The sequence below is a fragment of the Chironomus tepperi genome, unplaced genomic scaffold (assembly GCF_022539635.2).
Source record: "Chironomus tepperi strain 1889 unplaced genomic scaffold, CSIRO-AGI_Ctep_v1 contig_364, whole genome shotgun sequence".
Taxonomy (NCBI): domain Eukaryota; kingdom Metazoa; phylum Arthropoda; class Insecta; order Diptera; family Chironomidae; genus Chironomus; species Chironomus tepperi.
This window is the reverse complement of record NW_027226486.1, coordinates 342,317-361,806: the sequence shown is the minus strand read 5'-3', so window position 1 is coordinate 361,806 and position 19,490 is coordinate 342,317. Positions and strand designations below refer to the sequence as shown.

The 19,490-nt window shown below is 34.5% G+C and overlaps 1 protein-coding gene across 2 annotated transcripts; it reads left to right on the top strand.

Annotated features, from left to right (window-relative positions):
• The first annotated feature begins 778 nt into the window (after window positions 1-778).
• On the top strand, window positions 779-13,951 carry Mekk1 (mitogen-activated protein kinase kinase kinase 4). 2 transcript variants are annotated; one of them, XM_070646803.1, is made up of 8 exons: window positions 779-940; window positions 1,686-1,847; window positions 5,108-5,859; window positions 5,921-8,676; window positions 9,599-9,812; window positions 9,875-10,056; window positions 10,117-10,299; window positions 11,443-13,951. In XM_070646803.1, exons 1-8 carry the CDS (start codon window positions 873-875, stop codon window positions 11,494-11,496), a joined length of 4,371 nt encoding a protein of 1,456 aa, XP_070502904.1. In that variant the 5' UTR covers window positions 779-872; the 3' UTR covers window positions 11,497-13,951. The 2 variants fall into 2 exon arrangements, with proteins under 2 accessions (XP_070502904.1, XP_070502905.1); XM_070646804.1 differs by lacking the exons at window positions 779-940; window positions 1,686-1,847 and adding an exon at window positions 2,025-2,150.
• The last annotated feature ends 5,539 nt before the right edge of the window (window positions 13,952-19,490 follow it).

The following is a 19,490-nucleotide window of genomic DNA, read 5'->3' as shown; positions in this document are numbered from 1 at the left end:
AAAAAAGCATCTAAGCTAGTTTCCTTTTTCGGCTATAACTAATACTTCTGCTATATCTTTTTCTGCTATTTACCTTCTTCATTACGCATGAATTGCAAAGGAAAGTGAGGCTGTACATAAAGTGTTATTCCATCCCGAGAGACACATATGATAGAAGACTTTGACATAGAACTTCTAAGAATCCGTCACGTTTCCTTGGAAAATGTATCCGTGACTTCTTCATTTATGTCACTCAGAACATTCTTCATAACATAGTTAGATAAATTCTCTGATTGAGATTGTAAGAGAGCTATTGACTCTTAGATGAGATATGAGCTAATGAGATAAATTCCTAAAAAATCTCTTTATTCGAGCTGCTTCATATTCAGTCACGTAGTCGAATTCTTTTAAATTTGACTTGATTTCTCATATTTAATTGCAATGACATCAGTAAAATTAGTAGAATTGTCACACGTACACTAAAAGTATATTCGCATATTATGTGACAGTTGGGAAAAAATTTGAATTTATCATTTTTGGATAATAAGGCAAGATACCAGTTTTTGGCGGGATATTTTTGAATTTTTTGAAATTTAAATTTTCTAAATTTTTGTCAATCCTCTCGATGAATTGATTTGCAGCTTTCAGCACCTGAATATTAATTAATATTATTCATAACAATTTCCCCAAATCCAATTGACAATCCCTAATATCCAATTTTCACCTATCTACAAAAATTCCCAGCTACCAACACATCGTAAGCTTCAATATATGTTGATTTTTTTTCATTCTCTCTCAAGTGCTCGTCTCTTTTTGTTGTTAAGAGTCATAGTTCTTCGTATTTTTTAAAAAAGTATAAAATAGTAAAAATTACCTATAAATAACTTGAAATCATGTCAAGTGAGGATACAGTGGATAACAAGAAAGTCTCTTTTGTCATAGATTCAGATGAAGATTCGAGGTATAAAGTCGCAAAAATCATAAAATTTTAATATGAAAAAATCTGTTCCGTCATTTATTTGAAACAAAAAAAGGAATTAAAAATATGATAATTGTGGGATATGATGAAGGTCTAAGTGTCACGAAATGGAACTAAGAATTGTTTGTTATGATTTTAAACGCGGGAAAATACCGGGTTTTGTTGCTATATCTTCAAGACAATATTTAAATTCGCGTACGTAAAAGACGAACCTTTTTTTCATATATGAGATATCTCCAAAATACATACATTACCGATCTCTTATCAGCTGTTTGTCACTCATCTATTTTTTTTTTCATGTATTAGACATACAATTCACATTATCATGTCTATGTATGGGACCTGTAAAGTGAGATTCTTAGACCTTTTTTTTTACCTTACACAACAAATTTTTTGTTTAATACACAAAAAAAAAAAATAAGAAATCACGAAGACATTACGGAAAGGAAAAAAAAATAATAAAGTGTTCAGTCTCTCCGCATTCATTGTGAATCGTTGAAGTGTAAAGTTGAGACATTTTAATACGCACTGTAATAATAATCCCAAAAAAATTGAGATATTTTAATAAATTTTTATCGTATCATCCCTATTACGCGTGGAACTTTAATCGTCATCCGCGTATATATCCAAATGTGATCAAAGCAAGCTTAATGAAAAAAACAAAAATTTCATCGTGACGTGCCAAAAAAAAAATACAATTTTAGTGCTAATTTTTTCAATATTATAGAGACTTAAGTCCACCACAAGAGGAAGAAGAAGACGACGACGACGACGATCAAGCTGATGAAGATTTTGAACATCTACCGGAATTAATTGACATCTATAGCTCCACACCACCACGTACGCGGATAAAAATTAAAAATCGTATTCGAGAAAATAAGTTTAAAATGTAAGTAACAAGACACTGAGTCGTGTGAGAAGAGAAGAAAAAAAAAGTTATCAAAAAAATCGCATATTATATACTTATAGTCGTAGATAAGATAGTTTCCAATGTTTCTTTTTCTGCGCTGCCTTATCAATGAAATTTTTATTTATTTGCGCGGTATTTTTCATAAATTTGTGCAGTGTTTTTGATCATTTTGACTGAGTTGTCGTGAGGATTAAGTTCTCGAGTGGCTGTTTTTGACTGCAGTCATTTGATATATTGGATTAGTGTAACTATTGATTTAAATAAGCTCTTAATGACGCAGGGGTGAGAATATGTTCAATTTTGATGTCCATCTGGTAGTTGATCTAGAGTGCATTAGTGAGAACAGACTGCGATTAGTCTGATTATTATATGTCTAGTTTAGAGGTTGACAACGGTTGGTTTCGTGGCACACCTTGGTAGCAAGCCTGGACCACTCGGCATATAGATTGCAAACCACAGACATTTATGAAACTTGCCATAAAATGTCGAATTTATTAGCAGAGCTCGAAATAGACTCGATTTTTAATGTGGTTAATTAATCGCAGCCATTATTCATATTCCCGAACAGCACATCGTAATCGCTGTATTGACGGAACGACACAAAGTAGCCCTGAAGGCGCCTATTTTCGTCCGATTGCTTAATTGCCTCTGAATTAAGATGACTATACTGTTTAATATTCCATATATCACTAGATTCCCATAATTTTAGATGTCATAGGTGGCCGACTCCTAATAGAATCAATAAATGTCATGAACCTGCTTTTTGATATCTTAATCGTCATGATTGATGATATTTTTGCGTACCAATAAATAAGCTTAATATCCCAAAGGTTAGAAACTGATTTTAAATGTTTTTAAATCGAGGATTTCGGCCATAAAACTCAAAACAAATCAAAAAGTACATGTTCATGCTCGAGCGAAAGCGATAACGATTTACTTATTTATTTAAATTTGATGAATTTCCCAGCGTACATAAACAACACCTATTTTCATTATACTGACTACATAATACATTTGAGTATATTGTTTTGTTTTGTTATGGCTATCAAGGCTTACAATGAATGCTGGAGATGTCTAGCGACTAAATTAGCAGGATTATAAACAGAAATTGTCAAATTTTTGTAAAATCAGGTTTCAAAGTTACTTACTTTATTGGTCGTAAAGATCAATTGATCCGTTTACCATGACTAGCTATAGAAGCTAACTCTATTCTATGACTATAGCTTCTCAATTCCAAATGACAAGTTCAGGAGATAGTACCCTTTCGAAAGCTAACTTTCATGCAGTTTGGATGATTTAATCTGACGAAATTCATATTCTGAATAATTTTGTGTATAAAATTGAATATGTGTACCAAAATAATTAACATTATATACGATGTTAAACAAGTAGGATGCTTAAAGACTTGAACATCCCGAACAGTATAGTGTGTTTGGTAGAGTGTCGCTATGTCAACTTATTAACTGTTAGACGCTTAGTTGACCTAACGGTACCAATATGGATGATTTCGATCGATTTTCCGCATTGTGCCTAATCTGAGAGTTCCTAGTTCCGTTACCTCTACAAATTCTCGAGATCCAGACACTTCAAGGACATAACAGTATCAATCCTGTCTCAAAAATACCTCACATTAATCACATTTCCCAACCTTCATCCATCCACTCATCATCATATGATAATTCACACAAAAAATGTGAAAAATCACATTTGGCACCATTAAAGTCATCCTAATGAACTCTAAACACCAACACAAAAATATCATTTTAGAGTTTATCAAGTGAACTGCCCACAAGTTTAAATAAATTTAAATAATAGCCACGTGCTACTAGAAGAATATTCTCATCAAGAGATAAACCACATATTCATTAAGTATGAAGCTTCTTAATACGTCAGATAGTACTGAGATCAAAGTATGGTTTATTTTAGAGAATTCATTCAGAAATTTTGAAATTTATTGACTGTTTACCCCAGACAATGTGTAATATGAGATTAATAGAGTATTACTAGTGGGAAAGTATTTAAGGCACAATTATGATGTTAATTAAGAACTGTATTAATAATTTTAATTAAGGTTGTATGGAGTAATACAAAGACTAGACATGATTCGAATACAAATCTACAGATGATCTCGGTAATTGCTATAACTGATTATGGCCGTTTTTGGACCAAAGCATGCCCGAGTGGACAAAAATACGTTTAAACTAGGTGACACACATAGCCAGTGGTAGGCAGCCTTGTGTCACGACACACTTTTGTGCTAAGCCGTGACCGAAACCACACTCGACATGCGGTTCATGGCATTTCCAGAAATATTTAGCTGCACACTAGTGTACCGCGGCACACAGGTTGTCCACCACTCCATTTAAATTTCAAAAATGATTCACGATGTGCTAAAAACTTTACCTAAGCATTGAAGATAATTCTTTGGTGAAAATTGCGTTCTTAATCAATAACTTTGTAGGTTTTATGAATCTACTAAATTTATACGGCACTCAGTAGTATGTCTCGGTGCATAGTTTGAATGTTATTGTTCTATAGTCCTCACCGTACCTGTGGTCATCAATCATCTACAGAATTTGTACCTATTTAACCATAATTGTCAATATTCCAATAAGAATTTCACAATTAATTGAACAATACCCAAAGAGACATGTGGAAAATCCAAGAATGATAAGAATTAAGTTAGCATATATTAGCCGTATGTAAATTACCAATCAAAAATGACGCGGATATTCTGATTCAATAACACAAGCCCACAATGAAATAATCAAAGTTCGTGCCTCATTAGTTTATATTGATAACAAAAAAGGTAGTCTGACTCAGTCGATGATGATTTAGATAAAAGAGATACTAAATCCGTTGGAAAAATCTGATAAGCCTTATTCACCTTGGAATGTTTTTGTGTTTCATCAAATTCCACGTAAAGTTTATACTTTCGACCTTTTAAAGGGTCGTCCGTAAGGTATGTGTAGGTTGTTTTGGAGTGACTGGACATTGTGTATCCAAAAAGTTGAAAATCGTCAAAAAAATCCCCTTTTTCATGTCCATTCCCACAAATAATCCCCAGAAAAAGATAACAAATCAAGAATCACGGAAATGCGCCTTATCCACCATCACTTCTGATAACTTTTTTAACTCAATTTCAACAGAAAAACATTTTCTTTTTCTTCTGTAAAACATTCAGTGTGTGCAAAACTTTTTATATATATTTTTTCACATTTTCTTCATTTATTTTTTAGTGAAACAATCAGCAACATCAAAATGCGGACTGGTAGACTGGCAAGGTCGCGTGCCGATCGACGAAATACACTCGATTGTGCTATACTAAATCAGATGATCATCGAGCCGAGTATCGATGAAAAGGCAAGAACAGACAAGAGAATTATCCAGCAACAGCGAGAATATGATCGGGAACAGAAAATGGCTGGTAATCATCACCAGCGGATCTCGCAGAGGACGTCACTGAATTGTGAGGAATATGCCAGTACAAATGAGCCAGCTGCACCATCAACAATCACAACAACAGAGCCAAAATGTATCGAATCCTCAAGTCGCTTCATGAGCGTTCGTTCACGTCCAGCTGGATCACGTATATCAGCACCAGCATCAGCATTCGCAAATCTTACATTTCCAAAAATATCACCAATGTCACCAAATGATGGTCCACAAAAGCAACGACGAGACTTCCACGAGACATTCTCAAATCTAATCAAATTAGGTTCAAATGATAAGCAGGAAAAGAACACAAGAAGTGTAATAATCTCAAAAGAGGAACAAGTATGGCAAACAGAAGTGAAGGACTTGATATGGTTGGAATTACAGGCAAACATGGCTGATCGTACGCTCGAGCAACAAGACAAATATCTTTTTACAGCACGTCAAAATGTCGGCGAACTATTACGTGAAATCATGCATTATCGTTTTTTGAGGAAATACAATCGTACAGATAGTGGAATATCGTCTTTAGCCAGCACAAATGAGTCGATTATAAGTGAGTATAGCTTTATTGTCCATGATGACAAATTTATGACACGACTTATTTTCTCTTTAAGATTCATCAACTGGATTTTGTTTTGGATGTCTATCAATGTACTGCAAAGACTGCCTTGATGCACAAAGTAGCGCATTGAGACAAGTTGAAAGCCTTTTGTCGAGACTCGAGGCAGCTGAAAATTTATTTCCATCAAATAAGGCATTCGGATCACATTTTCCACTTTATAAATCCGAAGAATTTGTGAATCGTGTCAAGTGTATGTGCTTGTGGTACAACATGACAAGACATCATCGATTAAAATTGATAATATTGGGAAAATTGCTGGCAAAATTACAAGGTAAAGAGTACAAATGGCCGTTGGTTGAGTCGGACAGCAGTAGTGGTGCGTCATCTGTTCAAGAAACTGAATTTGATGGATTGGATTCGTCACGCGGAACTAGTGACAGCACTAAAATAATTGACAAAATCACAACAAAAGTTCTTTTTTCGGTGGATGAAAATGATCCAGCAAGTACCACAGATAGTGCAAATAGTGAGGAAGAGAATAAGAATGGCGATAGTGGATATTATCATCCAATTAATGAGTATGGAAGGATGCTGAGCTCATTCTCAAATCCATGGAAAGGATCGATTGAGGATGTCCATAAAAAATTTCCATCATCACCATACAGAAAATTTATTGAAAATGTCTTAAAGTCTAGAGGATTAGGAAAGTCATTAGTCTTCCTGCATAGACTCCATAATGTTGTACTTAGAAAGGCACACATAACACTTGAAAAGCCAGGAACTGAAGATCAAGAAGATATGTTTGACGATGAGGATATTCCAAATATTGAACCTCGAATGGAGGAAGAAGAAGCAGCCGAACTTAGACGATATGGCGTCTGGAGTGAAGAATTTAAACAACTAGCACTGCCACCATACATCTCAGCTTTTCTATTCTTGTCGCTTATACCATTAGAAGTTGTACAGGAATTTTTAAAAATGAAATTAGAAACCAAGCCAGTACATCCAAATCCATTGAGCTTAGAACAGTTAATTAAGGAACTTAAAGAGGGTATCACACTTGCCCTTATTCATCGTGATCGCTTCCATAAACATATTACATCAGCCCTAATTGATCGTGATAGTGATTTAGACATTTATATGCGCATCATTGACGAATTTGATGTGTCATTAAAGAAAATCTTTGAATTATATCTTGAATACGTCACTCAATGGATACTAACTGGTGTTCCTGAATCACACAGGAAATCAGCACTTGAGACTGAGTGGAGATTTACAAAACTTGTATGTCCAATGATTCATGATGAGCATTCAGTTGCAGCAAAGAAATTTTGTTCCATAATTGAGTGCTTATTGGATGAAATTGGCAATCGATTGACGATGAAAGCCGACGAACTTGAGAAAATGAGTTTTGAGGAATCGACAAAAGGTGTGAAAAAAGATGAGATTATGATGAACGGCAATGGAAATACAAACTGCATTGATGGTGAGGAGGAAGATGATCCATCGACAATTTTTAAAAATAAATTATTGGCCATGTGTCGTGAGATTCAACAGCTGTTTACAGACGAGCGTGAAAAGTGCATGAAGCTTATGCTGTTTACAAAATCATTTCTCAAAGATATTGAAAAAGATGACTTTCATCGAGAGCACAATTGTCCAAGTGACAGTTCTGTCTGTTTAAGACATAGTACAAGCATGTGTACGGAAGTATTGGAAGCTATTAATGGACTTAAATCAAAGACACTTGAATTAAGAGAAAAACTAACAATAACATTACAAAGAGTACAGCATAGAAGTGATGTTAAGCATCTATTTGATATGGATGAGATTGATAGACAAACAGTCCTTACGAGATGTAAGGAAATCCTTCATGTTGGATATAAATTTGGTTTCGAGTATCATAAAGACTTATCAAAACTATTCGACACTGTGTCGTCGCCAACAAGAAATTCTAAAGTTGAACTGGGACTTGCCAAAGCGATTGTTGGATTCGCAAAATGTTGGATGAATTTTGTAATGGAAAGGTGTGAACGTGGTCGAGGATTAAGACCACGATGGGCTGCAACTGGACTAGATTTCCTCATTATAGCTTGCGATCCCAACAACACTGAACAAATTGACGATAAAGACTTTGATGAGCTTAAAAGCTCAATGGATCGATGCATATCGCATGTCATTGGAAGCATCCACGAACCTGAACGTGTAAGGAAATCTCCACGATCACGAAAATCATCACCAGCACCAACCCGTAAACGTACACCGACCAGATCATCAATATCATACACGCCAACAGCACAGAAGATTTTACAGCAACAGATGAGCTTACAAATTGAAAAAAGTCGATTGTCACCTAGTCCAGATCCAGATACCATGCGAAAACAAACCTCATACGAAAATGTGACTGAAATTAGTATTAAAGTACCAGCCGGCATCAATTCCACACCCGAACTACGGCAAGTTCGTATACGTGATGCTGTCAATCGACTTGATCTTAATATAGAAAAGAATTTACGAGATAAAAATTTGATAGGATATGTAAAGGAACTGAATGCATGTGATAAGGTTGTGATTCGTGCCCGTAGTGTCAATTTTAGTTGGCATCGTGGCATCAAAATTGGACAGGGACGTTTTGGTAAAGTTTATACAGCCGTTAATAATTCAACAGGTGAATTGATGGCAATGAAGGAGATTCCAATACAAGCCGGCGAAACTGGTACAATTAAGCGTGTGGCAGAGGAACTTAAAATATTTGAAGGAATTAGTCATAAACATCTTGTGAAATATTACGGTGTTGAAATTCATCGCGTAAGTCTCTTCTTCTTACTTCTGTTTACTGTTTAAATGTTTTTGTTTGTTAAGAACGGGGAAGTTTCTGATAAGGCAGTATGAAACTTTTAATTGATTCATGCTTAATACTTGTTATTTAATACTCCTTATGACATTATAAATTGTGCGATTATCAAAAAACACATCACATAATTTGTATAAGCGCGTTATCGCTGATTGTTCGTAGCTGTCGCATGTAGTAGATTGGAAGTGTGAATATGACTAATTGCGTGTATAAGTTTACGCTTATGGCTACTTAAATTTTGTATGAAATGTAGTAGACATTCATTTATTGAAATATTGTGCTGACTTCGGGGTCTCGTTTGGAACTCTAATCCGGGAGGTGCGTCAGACAGTCGCGAACCCGGCAGGAGTGTCAAAATGGTGCAAACCTTGTCGTGGTGTATGTGTAACATGGTACTGTTCCATACACACAACGCAGATGGTACCAAAGTGTTTGGAATTGAAATGACTCGGTATACTAAAGTCATTACATAAACTGGAATGGTTTAGTACAGTGATGGGCAACCTGTATGTCGCGACACACTAGTTGTACACCCGTACTATACCCTAGAAGCACAAAAGGTATCGGGATCTGAGCATATTATCCTTTTTTTGGAACCGTAAACATTATACATAAAGATTTTCTAGTCTATTTGAATCAGAAGCGTATCCAGGGAGAGGAGACAGGTTGGACTGAATCCTTTGAACTTTGGGGAACCCCTTTGAAATTTGGGGAACCCCTTTGGACTTTGGAAAACCCCTTTTGACTTTGAGGAAACCCTTGAGATTTTGGAGACAGTCCAACACGTCCCCTCTCCCCCCCTCCCTCACGTCTCATCTAGATTTTAATTCCAATTCATCTTACTAACACTTCAATCCTTAATTCCTTCCCATACAGGAAGATCTTCTCATTTTCATGGAGCTATGTGCTGAAGGCTCATTAGAATCACTTTGTGAGATTTCCGGAGGATTGCATGAAGCACTTACGCGTCGCTACACAACACAGCTTCTTCTTGCGGTTGAAGAGCTTCATAAAAATGGCATTTGTCATCGAGACATCAAATGTGCCAATATATTTTTAACAAATGAAGGACATTGCTTGAAATTGGGAGGTAAATGAACTCATAAATTAAATATGTACAATCACTGATCACTTAAATGAATTGCGATGTAGATTTTGGATCGGCTATCAAAATTCAACATCAAGCAACAATGCCGGGTGAATTGAAAGGCTATGTTGGTACACAAAGTTACATGGCGCCTGAAGTGTTTACAAAAAATAATACGGAAGGTCATGGTAGAGCAGCTGATATTTGGTCAGTTGGATGTTGTGTCATTGAAATGGCTTCTGGAAAGGTAATTTAAATATTTGCAGGAGTTAAATATTCAATGCATTAATTCTTTGTATATCCACAGCGTCCATGGAGTCAATTCGAGAGCAACTTCCAAATCATGTTCAAAGTTGGTATGGGTGAACTTCCAGAAATTCCATCAACATTGTCAGAAGAAGGAATTGATTTTGTGGAATGTTGCTTAATTCATGATCCAAAGGATCGATGGACAGCATCGGAATTATTGCAGCATTCCAACTTTTGTAAGGTGAGCATTACTATGAATGAATTATGATAAATTCATGTCAGGTGTTGTGCTGTTGTTCGATATAAGGATATGAGCTTTATAATCAGCACTGGATAAAGAAAGGAGGTTTAAGTGTGCTTTGTGTCACGTCCCATAATAACCCTTAGTAGCTCAGTGGTAGAAGCGTGTGATCGAAAATCGTAGGACGTGGGTTCGAGTCCCACTAGGGCTTTATTGTGGGGAAGTAGTGTAGCTTGTACCCTTTCTCTCTTGAACCTTAGAATTTGTAAGGTTCCGGGCGATATTCACATATTGAAATGACTCCAAAGTGGCATCATGCTTGGAACTTAGTGCTAATAACCCAGACATGAATGTGGCTTAGTATTAGAATATGAGCACCAGCACAAAATATCCAATGCCGGTATAGGAATCTCTATCCACCACAATGTATCTTACAGACATAAAATGCATCCATCAAACGATTACATCTTGTTAAATGTCAGTTGAGACTTATATAAGGATGTAAGTTGAGATATTTGCATAATGCCTCATTTAAGGAAATGTTGAGTATGAAGTTGCATATGGGAATAATATTTACCAATAATATTGCTATACTGCCGCGCTGTGTATACCAAAACAGACACAAGTAGACACGTTTTAAAACTTTCTTAACCAGAAAGCCGGTTGATGGTTGTTTTGAAAGTTTCATTTTCATTTTTTTTGTGTTTGCGTTGTCTGCTTAACTTTTTGATGCACAGAATTGTTATTGTAAGCAATATAGATTCAAGTTGTTTATATCGGGATGTGACATTTGAATGAATTCTGATTTTTAGAGTAAAATTTTAAAAATAGCCAACTCATGGTATGGGATATCAATTAAGTCAATAAATTCAGATTCTCACTCCGAGGGGTACACAATGAGGGTTACCGTTAATGCGGCGATATAGAGGTACCCTAGCACATTGTGCTGTTCGACGAGCATGCAGGATTTGATTGACCTACTCTGAGGCAAATTCAAGAATTGTCTAGGATTCGAACCAACAACCTTCAAGATACCACAACTGAACCTGAGCCAAACACCTTGCAAATTACTCCACAGCCTACACATAACTGCTATAAAGCTAATCCCCAATAACTAAATATTCAAATTTTTCTCATTCACAGATTTCATTAGACTGCACCTGCGAGGATGACAAAGCAAATAAAAATTCAAAATGATAACATAGTACAAGTAGATTGTCCATAGATCACAACTGGGTCATGCAATGGAATTCACTGAACAAAATTAAGCATTTGAGGAAACGCCCAGGACAACAAAAGACAAAGACATGTAAAAAGTAAAAAATTTCATAACAAAATTGTGTGCAAGGTATTGAGTCGATGGCCTAATTACTCTCTCAATATTGCTAATTACTATTACTTAACGGACAACTTACATAATAAAGTTGCTTTATTGTGCATTTTTTTATTAGAATGAAAAAAGGCAAATAAATGAATTAATTCTAATTTGCATCTTAATTGCCTTAATTGACGATAATGTTGAATAGTTTTGCTACTTATTGTTGTATGAAATTTAGCAGATTTTGGAATTATCGCGGTTAAGGGTACTAGGAACTTTAAGTACTAGTATAAAGGCCCATCAAGAATGATGGGAAAGTGTTAATTTATCGGTTGTTTTGGCTTATTTACTTACTGGAACCATGCTCTGAGAAATGGAGCTTAGGTTACTATAAAAGAGTTTCCATCTGACTCTATTGCTGACCACATCACAAAGGTTGTACAAATCTGGGTAATATTGGGAATTATATAATAATCAATTTTTTCAAAATTTGGTGCTAATTTCTATTTTTTGCCATAAAAATGGATCAAAGTCAGTCTTCATGTAGCTGACAGACATGCTTCAGTAGCTTGCCGGCAAAAGGGCAATATGGTCGCATTCTAGCGACTAGATCAGTGGTGAGTTCCTTGTTTGCCGCTGCAAAATATTGAGAAATTGTGGACACACACTAATGTACCGGCAAAAATATTCAGAAATGGCATTTTACTGCTCGGGAATGCATCATTAAATTGAAACTCTCCTCAAACGAGCTAAACGAGACTTGATAGTCCCCGTGTGATCCATTAACAGTCAAACGAGAAGCATATGTTATTTGAACAATTAAAAGAATGCGCTGTTTAAATATTGGACTTTTACCGTAAATGCAAATCCGTTAATTTGTAATTTACGTAAACATTCTTGTTGATGCAACGTTAAACAAGCGTAGAAGTTTGCTGTATTCTTCATAGTGGAAGTTAGTTTCAACATGAAATTTTGTGGAATTTTAGTTTTTGAAAATGTGTTTTGGGAAATCAACTGAGTAAATATTCTGGGCCAAATGTACATTCGTTTTTGAAAAAATTGTATTATGGAGGAATTCTATTCGGGATGTAGTTTTTAGCCGTGAGCAGTTTTAAAAAATAACTTTCCGAAAAGTCTCAACTTACGATAAGTTGACCAATAATGAAATCGATGTTCAGCTTTCCAAAATATCTGAAAAGAAACTTTATTAAATCTGGTTTACTATCTAGAAATTTGGAATTTCCCGAAGTTTTGGTTTGTATAAATTTTTGAGACCAAAACTGTAAGGCCGAATACCACAAATCAATTAATCAATCCCAAATCCGGAATTATATTCACTCAACAGACATGTAGCATGTAGCATCAATGATGGGAATACTTTAGGAGTCTGGGGTCATTAAGTCTAAAATGTTGATTCCAATAGAAATTCAACAGAGTCTGAACTCCATGGAAACCTGGAATATCTAATTTTGGAAAATTAAATGAAAGAGTTTCTAATATGAAGTCCTGTCAATTCTATATATCCTAATAGGCAAAAATCATTCTCTCGAGAGCTTGCTTTACTTAAATATACTAGTTTATCATGCTTGAGTGCGTTACTTTTAGCTTCTTCTGGTCATAAGAACATGTTCTTTGCCTGCTTGGGTAAAGTACTGAATCTAAACCAAATCCTAGAGTCACGACGGCTTAATGTCGGATTTTGAATTGATTAATCGGCTTGTAACACAAGAACTCATGAAGAGAAGCTGTAGATAGAGATAACGTTGCTTTTGGTAACCGTAATTGGCAGACGGATGCCAGCTCTAGAGTCAAGTTGAAGAAAAGCTTAAGGAAGGTTATGGATCGCATGAGGTATTCAGAAAAGGAATTCAAATTGAAATCTTTTTCTCTGCAGATCTCTCGATCTTAACAGGGAAGCCTTGAAGACTGGGAAGTGATAGTCTCGATCTCAAGAACCCTTACTAACTACACACTTATGTACGTGATGTCGTCTACGCAAAAATCGAAAATTTATTCAAGAAAAATATTTATATAATTTTTCTAGTTCGTCTCACACTCCAAAGTGTCAAGGAAAGAAACAATAATTCACAATGACGTTTCCTTTTTTTGTATATTTTTTTTTACACTTGAAAAACTATCGACACATAAAATTGCCTTGACATTTTGCAAGGAACTGAATAAAAATAAAAAAAACACCGCTTGATTATTTAAAGTCTGCTAAAGTTTAGAAACGTGCTCAATTTTTGTTAAATATTTGATAAAGATAATAAGGATAATAAAAGTTGTGGAAATAAAAGAGAGGCGCTTAACATATATTTATTGTAACAATACAAATTATGTTTTTATTACTACTTGTTTTACATTTTATTGATGTTTATAGAACAATAAATTAAAAAATTGATGTTATAATATTTGAAAATAAAAAAATAAAAAATTGGGGTTAAAAGAATTCATATTGATTATGTTAATTAAATACACAAAGTAAGAACAAAGAATGAATAAATATTGGTTGACAAATCCAAACTTTACTTAGGCTTTTTAATTTGTTGTATTTTTATGTACTCATTTCCATACAGACGACCTTGAGGATATTCACAACTTTAGTCATCGTCATCGCTTGAATTATTTGGAGGCAACTCAAATATGCTTGTGATTTTTCAGAGTTGTTGGCTAGTGACTCATTGATTTTATCATATTTTAATTTCGAAAAAAGGTTAATTGTGGAGAAATTGGGACTTTAGGACAGTAGTGGGCAACTTGTGTGCCGTGAAATGCCGAGAACTACCATGAACTCCAGTCTGATTATCAATTAATCACCTGGGTTAACCGCGACAATAAAAAGGTTTCCCATCACTATTTTAGGTGACTAATTTGCCTTAGTGATAAGCCTTGACCAAAATAACACATGGCATACAGTTCATGGATTCAAAAAAAATAATTGACAGCTCACAGGTTGCCCACCACTTGATTAAACTGAAGTAAATTTTCCGAAATCGAGGTAAATCTAGTAAAATTAAATCAGATCGTAAGTCTTAAATCTCAAAAGTTTGATAAAAAGGATCACTTTGAACCTTTGGGACCGTTCAATTATTAGGTTACATAACGAAAAAGCAGTGGGAATATCAGAATTGCATATTCGATTTTCTTCGAAATTAGCAGAAGTAACCGTTTAAGCCAGAAACAGAAGCCTCTTCAAACGCTTTATTAACGCTCTACAATTCACAGTGGATCATTAAGAACTTATCATATCCGATTCTATGCATAACATTATCTCCCAACTCTGTCATACACAAACTCTCTAATCTGATCTTATAAAACTTAAAATGTGGATTTGTTACATAAAATTCTTGGATCTAGAGTTAACATGATTAAGATTTGGTTCTAAAATCAATCAAGCATGAGCGTGACATAGACTATGTTCTCATTCATACGCACATTATAAGCATGTGGATGTCATAAAATTGGTTCTATAAAAAGGGCTTTGTTTATTAAAATATTGTTAGCATCACAAAATGTTTTCTTCTGTTTGTTGTTGCCACTAGAATATAAAACAACAACTTTTTCTAGAGAATCTTAGCAAATTAGAATTTAAAATGTCGGCAAAATTTGCATTTAGGAACTATCAACAACATTGTTAAAAGTTTAATAGCTGGAGTCTGGATCATGAGTTTGTATCTTTCTTCTTTGAAATAGTAAACAAAACGTCGGAGTTTCCAAGCAACTCAATCTATTGTAATTGAAATTTTAAACATTCAATCGAAAGAAATTGAAGAATTATGAAATTATTAATCTAAGATAGCTTTGAAATATCGTGAAAGAAAATATGATTAGAATGAGAATCTAAGTTCAATTAACATTCAATTCTGATCAGGGATTCGATATTCTAGGTGGGATTGAGACCGAGATGACTCTTTTAAGCATCATAAGATAGTCGCTAGAGTGCAGTGTTGACGGAAAGGTATGTAGGTGTTAAGAGAGTAATGCGACTGTTAATCTAAAGGAAAATGTGTAGGTTCCGAACAGAGTTTGAAGTCGACTTGAATTTTTTACGAAATAGAGTCGACTTGAGTTGAATTTCCCGTACAAAATCCGCGATTAACAAATCCATATTGAGACTCAATCCTTCATCCTACGATTTTCCTTTGCATGCTCGTACCACTGAGCTATTAGAAGTTACTCGACTATATGATCTAGTATTATATTTTTTATGTATTCCTTTACTACTGCCACTAATCTCATTCCAACAGTGATGATATAAATAATGAACTTTCTCCACAGCATGTCATTAGAGTCTAGAGTGCCTTAATTTCACTTTCATCTCGATCTCAAAAATTCAATCAAAATCCAAACATCGAATCCCCAATTCATTAGTCTAAGATCAATATTATTATTCTAATTAATTTATCAAGCCATAAAGCAGCAAATCCAAGTAGCAGCTGCCAGAACTAACCGCTCAAAATGACTTCGTTTACAGTCTTCTTTCGCGAGAATTGACATCACAATCTCATTATTAATGTCTAGTGATTTAAATAGCAAAATTTTTGGAAAAAAATTAATTGTCGGCACAAAACTGACAGCAAAATTCTCAACATAAAGCTCTTCCAATTTTTTACAGTGACGTTCAAGCATGACCATATCATGATTCTGCATTAAGCATGTCTTGTAAATTATCAAATTAGGAAGTGACTTGAATATTTTAAATAACATAAATGAGTCATTGTCTTTCATGTCATCAATATCAACTCGAGTAATTGATGTATTGACATTTAATGAAATATTTGGGATATTCTCAGTTCCATAATTAATATTAAATGTTAAATTAATTAATTTTTTCATTTGAAATATAATTTCCATTACATTAGATCCACACCATTGTGTAATTGATAATTCCTCAAGTGATTTATTTTGTTGTTGTAGAATGTCACATAATAAGTCACGATTATCCATAGTCATTGGAACATTCAACTTTGGTGAATGAAATGACAATTTTCTAAGACGAAATTTACACAAATTTATAATATTTTTAATTTGTGCACTTCCATTCATCATTTGTAAACTTAATGTCTTTATTGTTGAATTATTTAATAATATTTCTTTGACTAATAGCCACTCATTCAGTTCCTTCCTTTCCGAATAATCGAATGTTAATAAATTTGTGCATTTTTTAAATAACAAATTAATATTTTGGGCATTTTTGTAAAGGGTCAAATGCCTTAATTGTGGAAATTTTAAGACATTTCCAATATCACATTCAAAATCACATCGTATAAAGCTTAATATTAATGTTTGTACAGTCTTTTCAATGCACACAATCGGCCATAAAGATTCGCACATTTTTCCATCGCTATATTTTACTTTCTTGTAATTTATTTGACCCACTTTCGCGACTCTCTCTAGACTTTCGTCAAAAACGAGTGTACCCAGATTAACTGATACATTTTTATAGTTCCGTTGGCTTGTTAGGAGCGTTTCAAACGACTCATCCAGGTCATCTTGGGTGTTTTTATAGATGAATATGTTAATACGCTTCATATTTTGTGAATTTCCAATTTCATCATGCCATAATTTTGACACAAATGACTTTCTCATGAGATCCTTTGGCTTTAAATGTTGAAAAATTAAATCAAATAATTCCGGACTTAAGATCCTCAGTGGATCAACACATTTTACTTCTGTTCTCTCTTTCATAACAGAATTTTTTTTATTATTTTTTTGTCTTCTGAATTTTTTAAGCTCCTCACTCGATGAGCGATTTTTAGTGACTGTCTGTTATTCTCTGTTATTCATTCTTTTCTTTTGCGCTAACACATAAAATTGAGCACAGCTGTTTATGTGTCAGTGTTGTGCAAAATATTTAATTTTTACTTTTTTTTTTGCTATGCATATCTTAATATTATATACTTTAAATTAGTATTTTGATTGATTTCAGGTTCATTGAAACTATCGTCGAGTCTATGTATAGGTGAATGACTCAGATGCCGGCATTAATATTCGACAAATATAGTTCAATTTTTGTTGACTGTACCTTTTTGAAGTTTATTGTAATTTCTTTAATGAATGAACTTGATTCCGATGCAATTATTCTTTAGTTCCTTTCACTTTAATTAATGTGAATAGGTCAGTGTTAACAATCTGGTTCTTATTAAAATTCAATTATTTTGTACTTCCGTCGTTTTTTATTCTTAATTTACACACATGATGTGAATACGATTTAAAACTTTACATCAATGGTCAGATGTACTTAAGGGAGATTATGGTGTCCAGAAATCTCAACAAATAACCATGACATCGGCATGAGAAGATTAAGGAAAGTGTAGTCTGAAGTCAATTTAGGCTTGGTATTGAAAATTCTTGTTAAATCGGCTTAGCAAAAGAGTTTCGTTGACTTCAAATTACTTACTTACTTCGCTAGCCGTACAGATCAAGTGTGATCCATGGCCTCCATCAGACGACGCCTGAAGCTGGCTCTATAATTGGCTACCGCTTGCCGTTGACTTCAAACTGATTTTAAAATAGTTAGTGGACGATCAAAGATCTCTTGGAAGGAAGCTGACGGAAGAGACATTATTGCTTTTGGTATTGGAACGTGACAGACGAAAAGCAGGATTAGAACCAGTTTTAAGGGACTTTCTGAGGGATGCCATTGACCATTTCATTTTTCACGAAACATCTTGACAGTAAACCGATCGAAATTGCACACTAGCATGCCGCGATAAACAGGTTTCACTCATTTGTGTAGCTACACATCGTTTTGCTGGAATCCTTCTTTATTATTACTGTTAACTCGAACACAAAGACAACTTAACGAAAAGGAAAGTGTTCACAATTAATCGATGTTATTAAGTTTTGACAGACATAAAGCTTATGTCATTTGAGGAAGATTATTTACTTATATTCAGCCTTGACTAATTATCTAATGATTTGTTGCATTATCGAATGATTTATCAGTCAATTAATTCTTAATTAAAGAAAGATTTGTATAAAAAATATGTGGAATCAAATTTGTCATTTAAAGTCATTAATTTATTTTCTTTCTTGTTCTATCATACAGACATAGTAATATTGTGGCTGAATTGAAGCCATAGTTGAAGATTATTAGCTTATCCCGAATACATAGCACAAGTCGGGTAATCGATCCAAAATCTTGCATCAGCGCCAACGTAAGTCTGTATTGGTGCCGCATTCGGTTTAAATCCTACACTATGCAACACCAGCGTGACTCTGGCGTTGTGTCAGTTAGGCATTGTGAGTAAGTTGATTAATATTTTTATATTTTCAATAAATTCTGGCTGACAGGTATAAAATGAATATTGAGATGAATTCACTGCAGAAAACATATTCTTAAACGTATTTGTTGAGATGCACAAAAAAAAATTGAAATGAGCATTCCAATAGTAATGATAATTTAAACAGGTGATTTCTATAGCATTGAAATTCTCGTCTGAACAAAGTATGATACTAGACTGGATTGTAAGACAGAATTAATAGAACTACTCCACCCAAATGATCCAAGTCGATTAATCAATCCAAAACCCAGAGTCATGCTGGTTTGCTTCCGGATTAAAAACTAGTCTGGCTAACAACCCGAAAACTAGCCCATACGGCATATAGTCGTAAAACAGTCGAAAAATTGTGTACCCAGGTTGAAGTGGCATTAGTTGACGTGACACTGGCTGGCGTAATATTCCACATCATAAACTCTGTATGCCTGTGGTGAATGAGCAGAATAGAATCTAAGCCAGTAGTAGAGTTAAACCTATGTAGCCAAGTAGTTAGGCAACACACTGGACATTTGCATCACTCTTTGAGGACGTGGGTTCGACTCATAACATCATTGAGTTCGATTCCATTCATCAAGAGTTCGATTCCCACG

Coding starts and splice junctions, on each gene's coding strand:
- Mekk1 (XM_070646803.1), top strand. CDS start 873: ATGTCAAGTGAGGATACAGTGGATAACAAGAAAGTCTCTTTTGTCATA. Junction 941..1,685: donor GATTCAGATGAAGATTCGAG/GTATAAAGTCGC, acceptor TCAATATTATAG/AGACTTAAGTCCACCACAAG. Junction 8,677..9,598: donor ACGGTGTTGAAATTCATCGC/GTAAGTCTCTTC, acceptor CTTCCCATACAG/GAAGATCTTCTCATTTTCAT.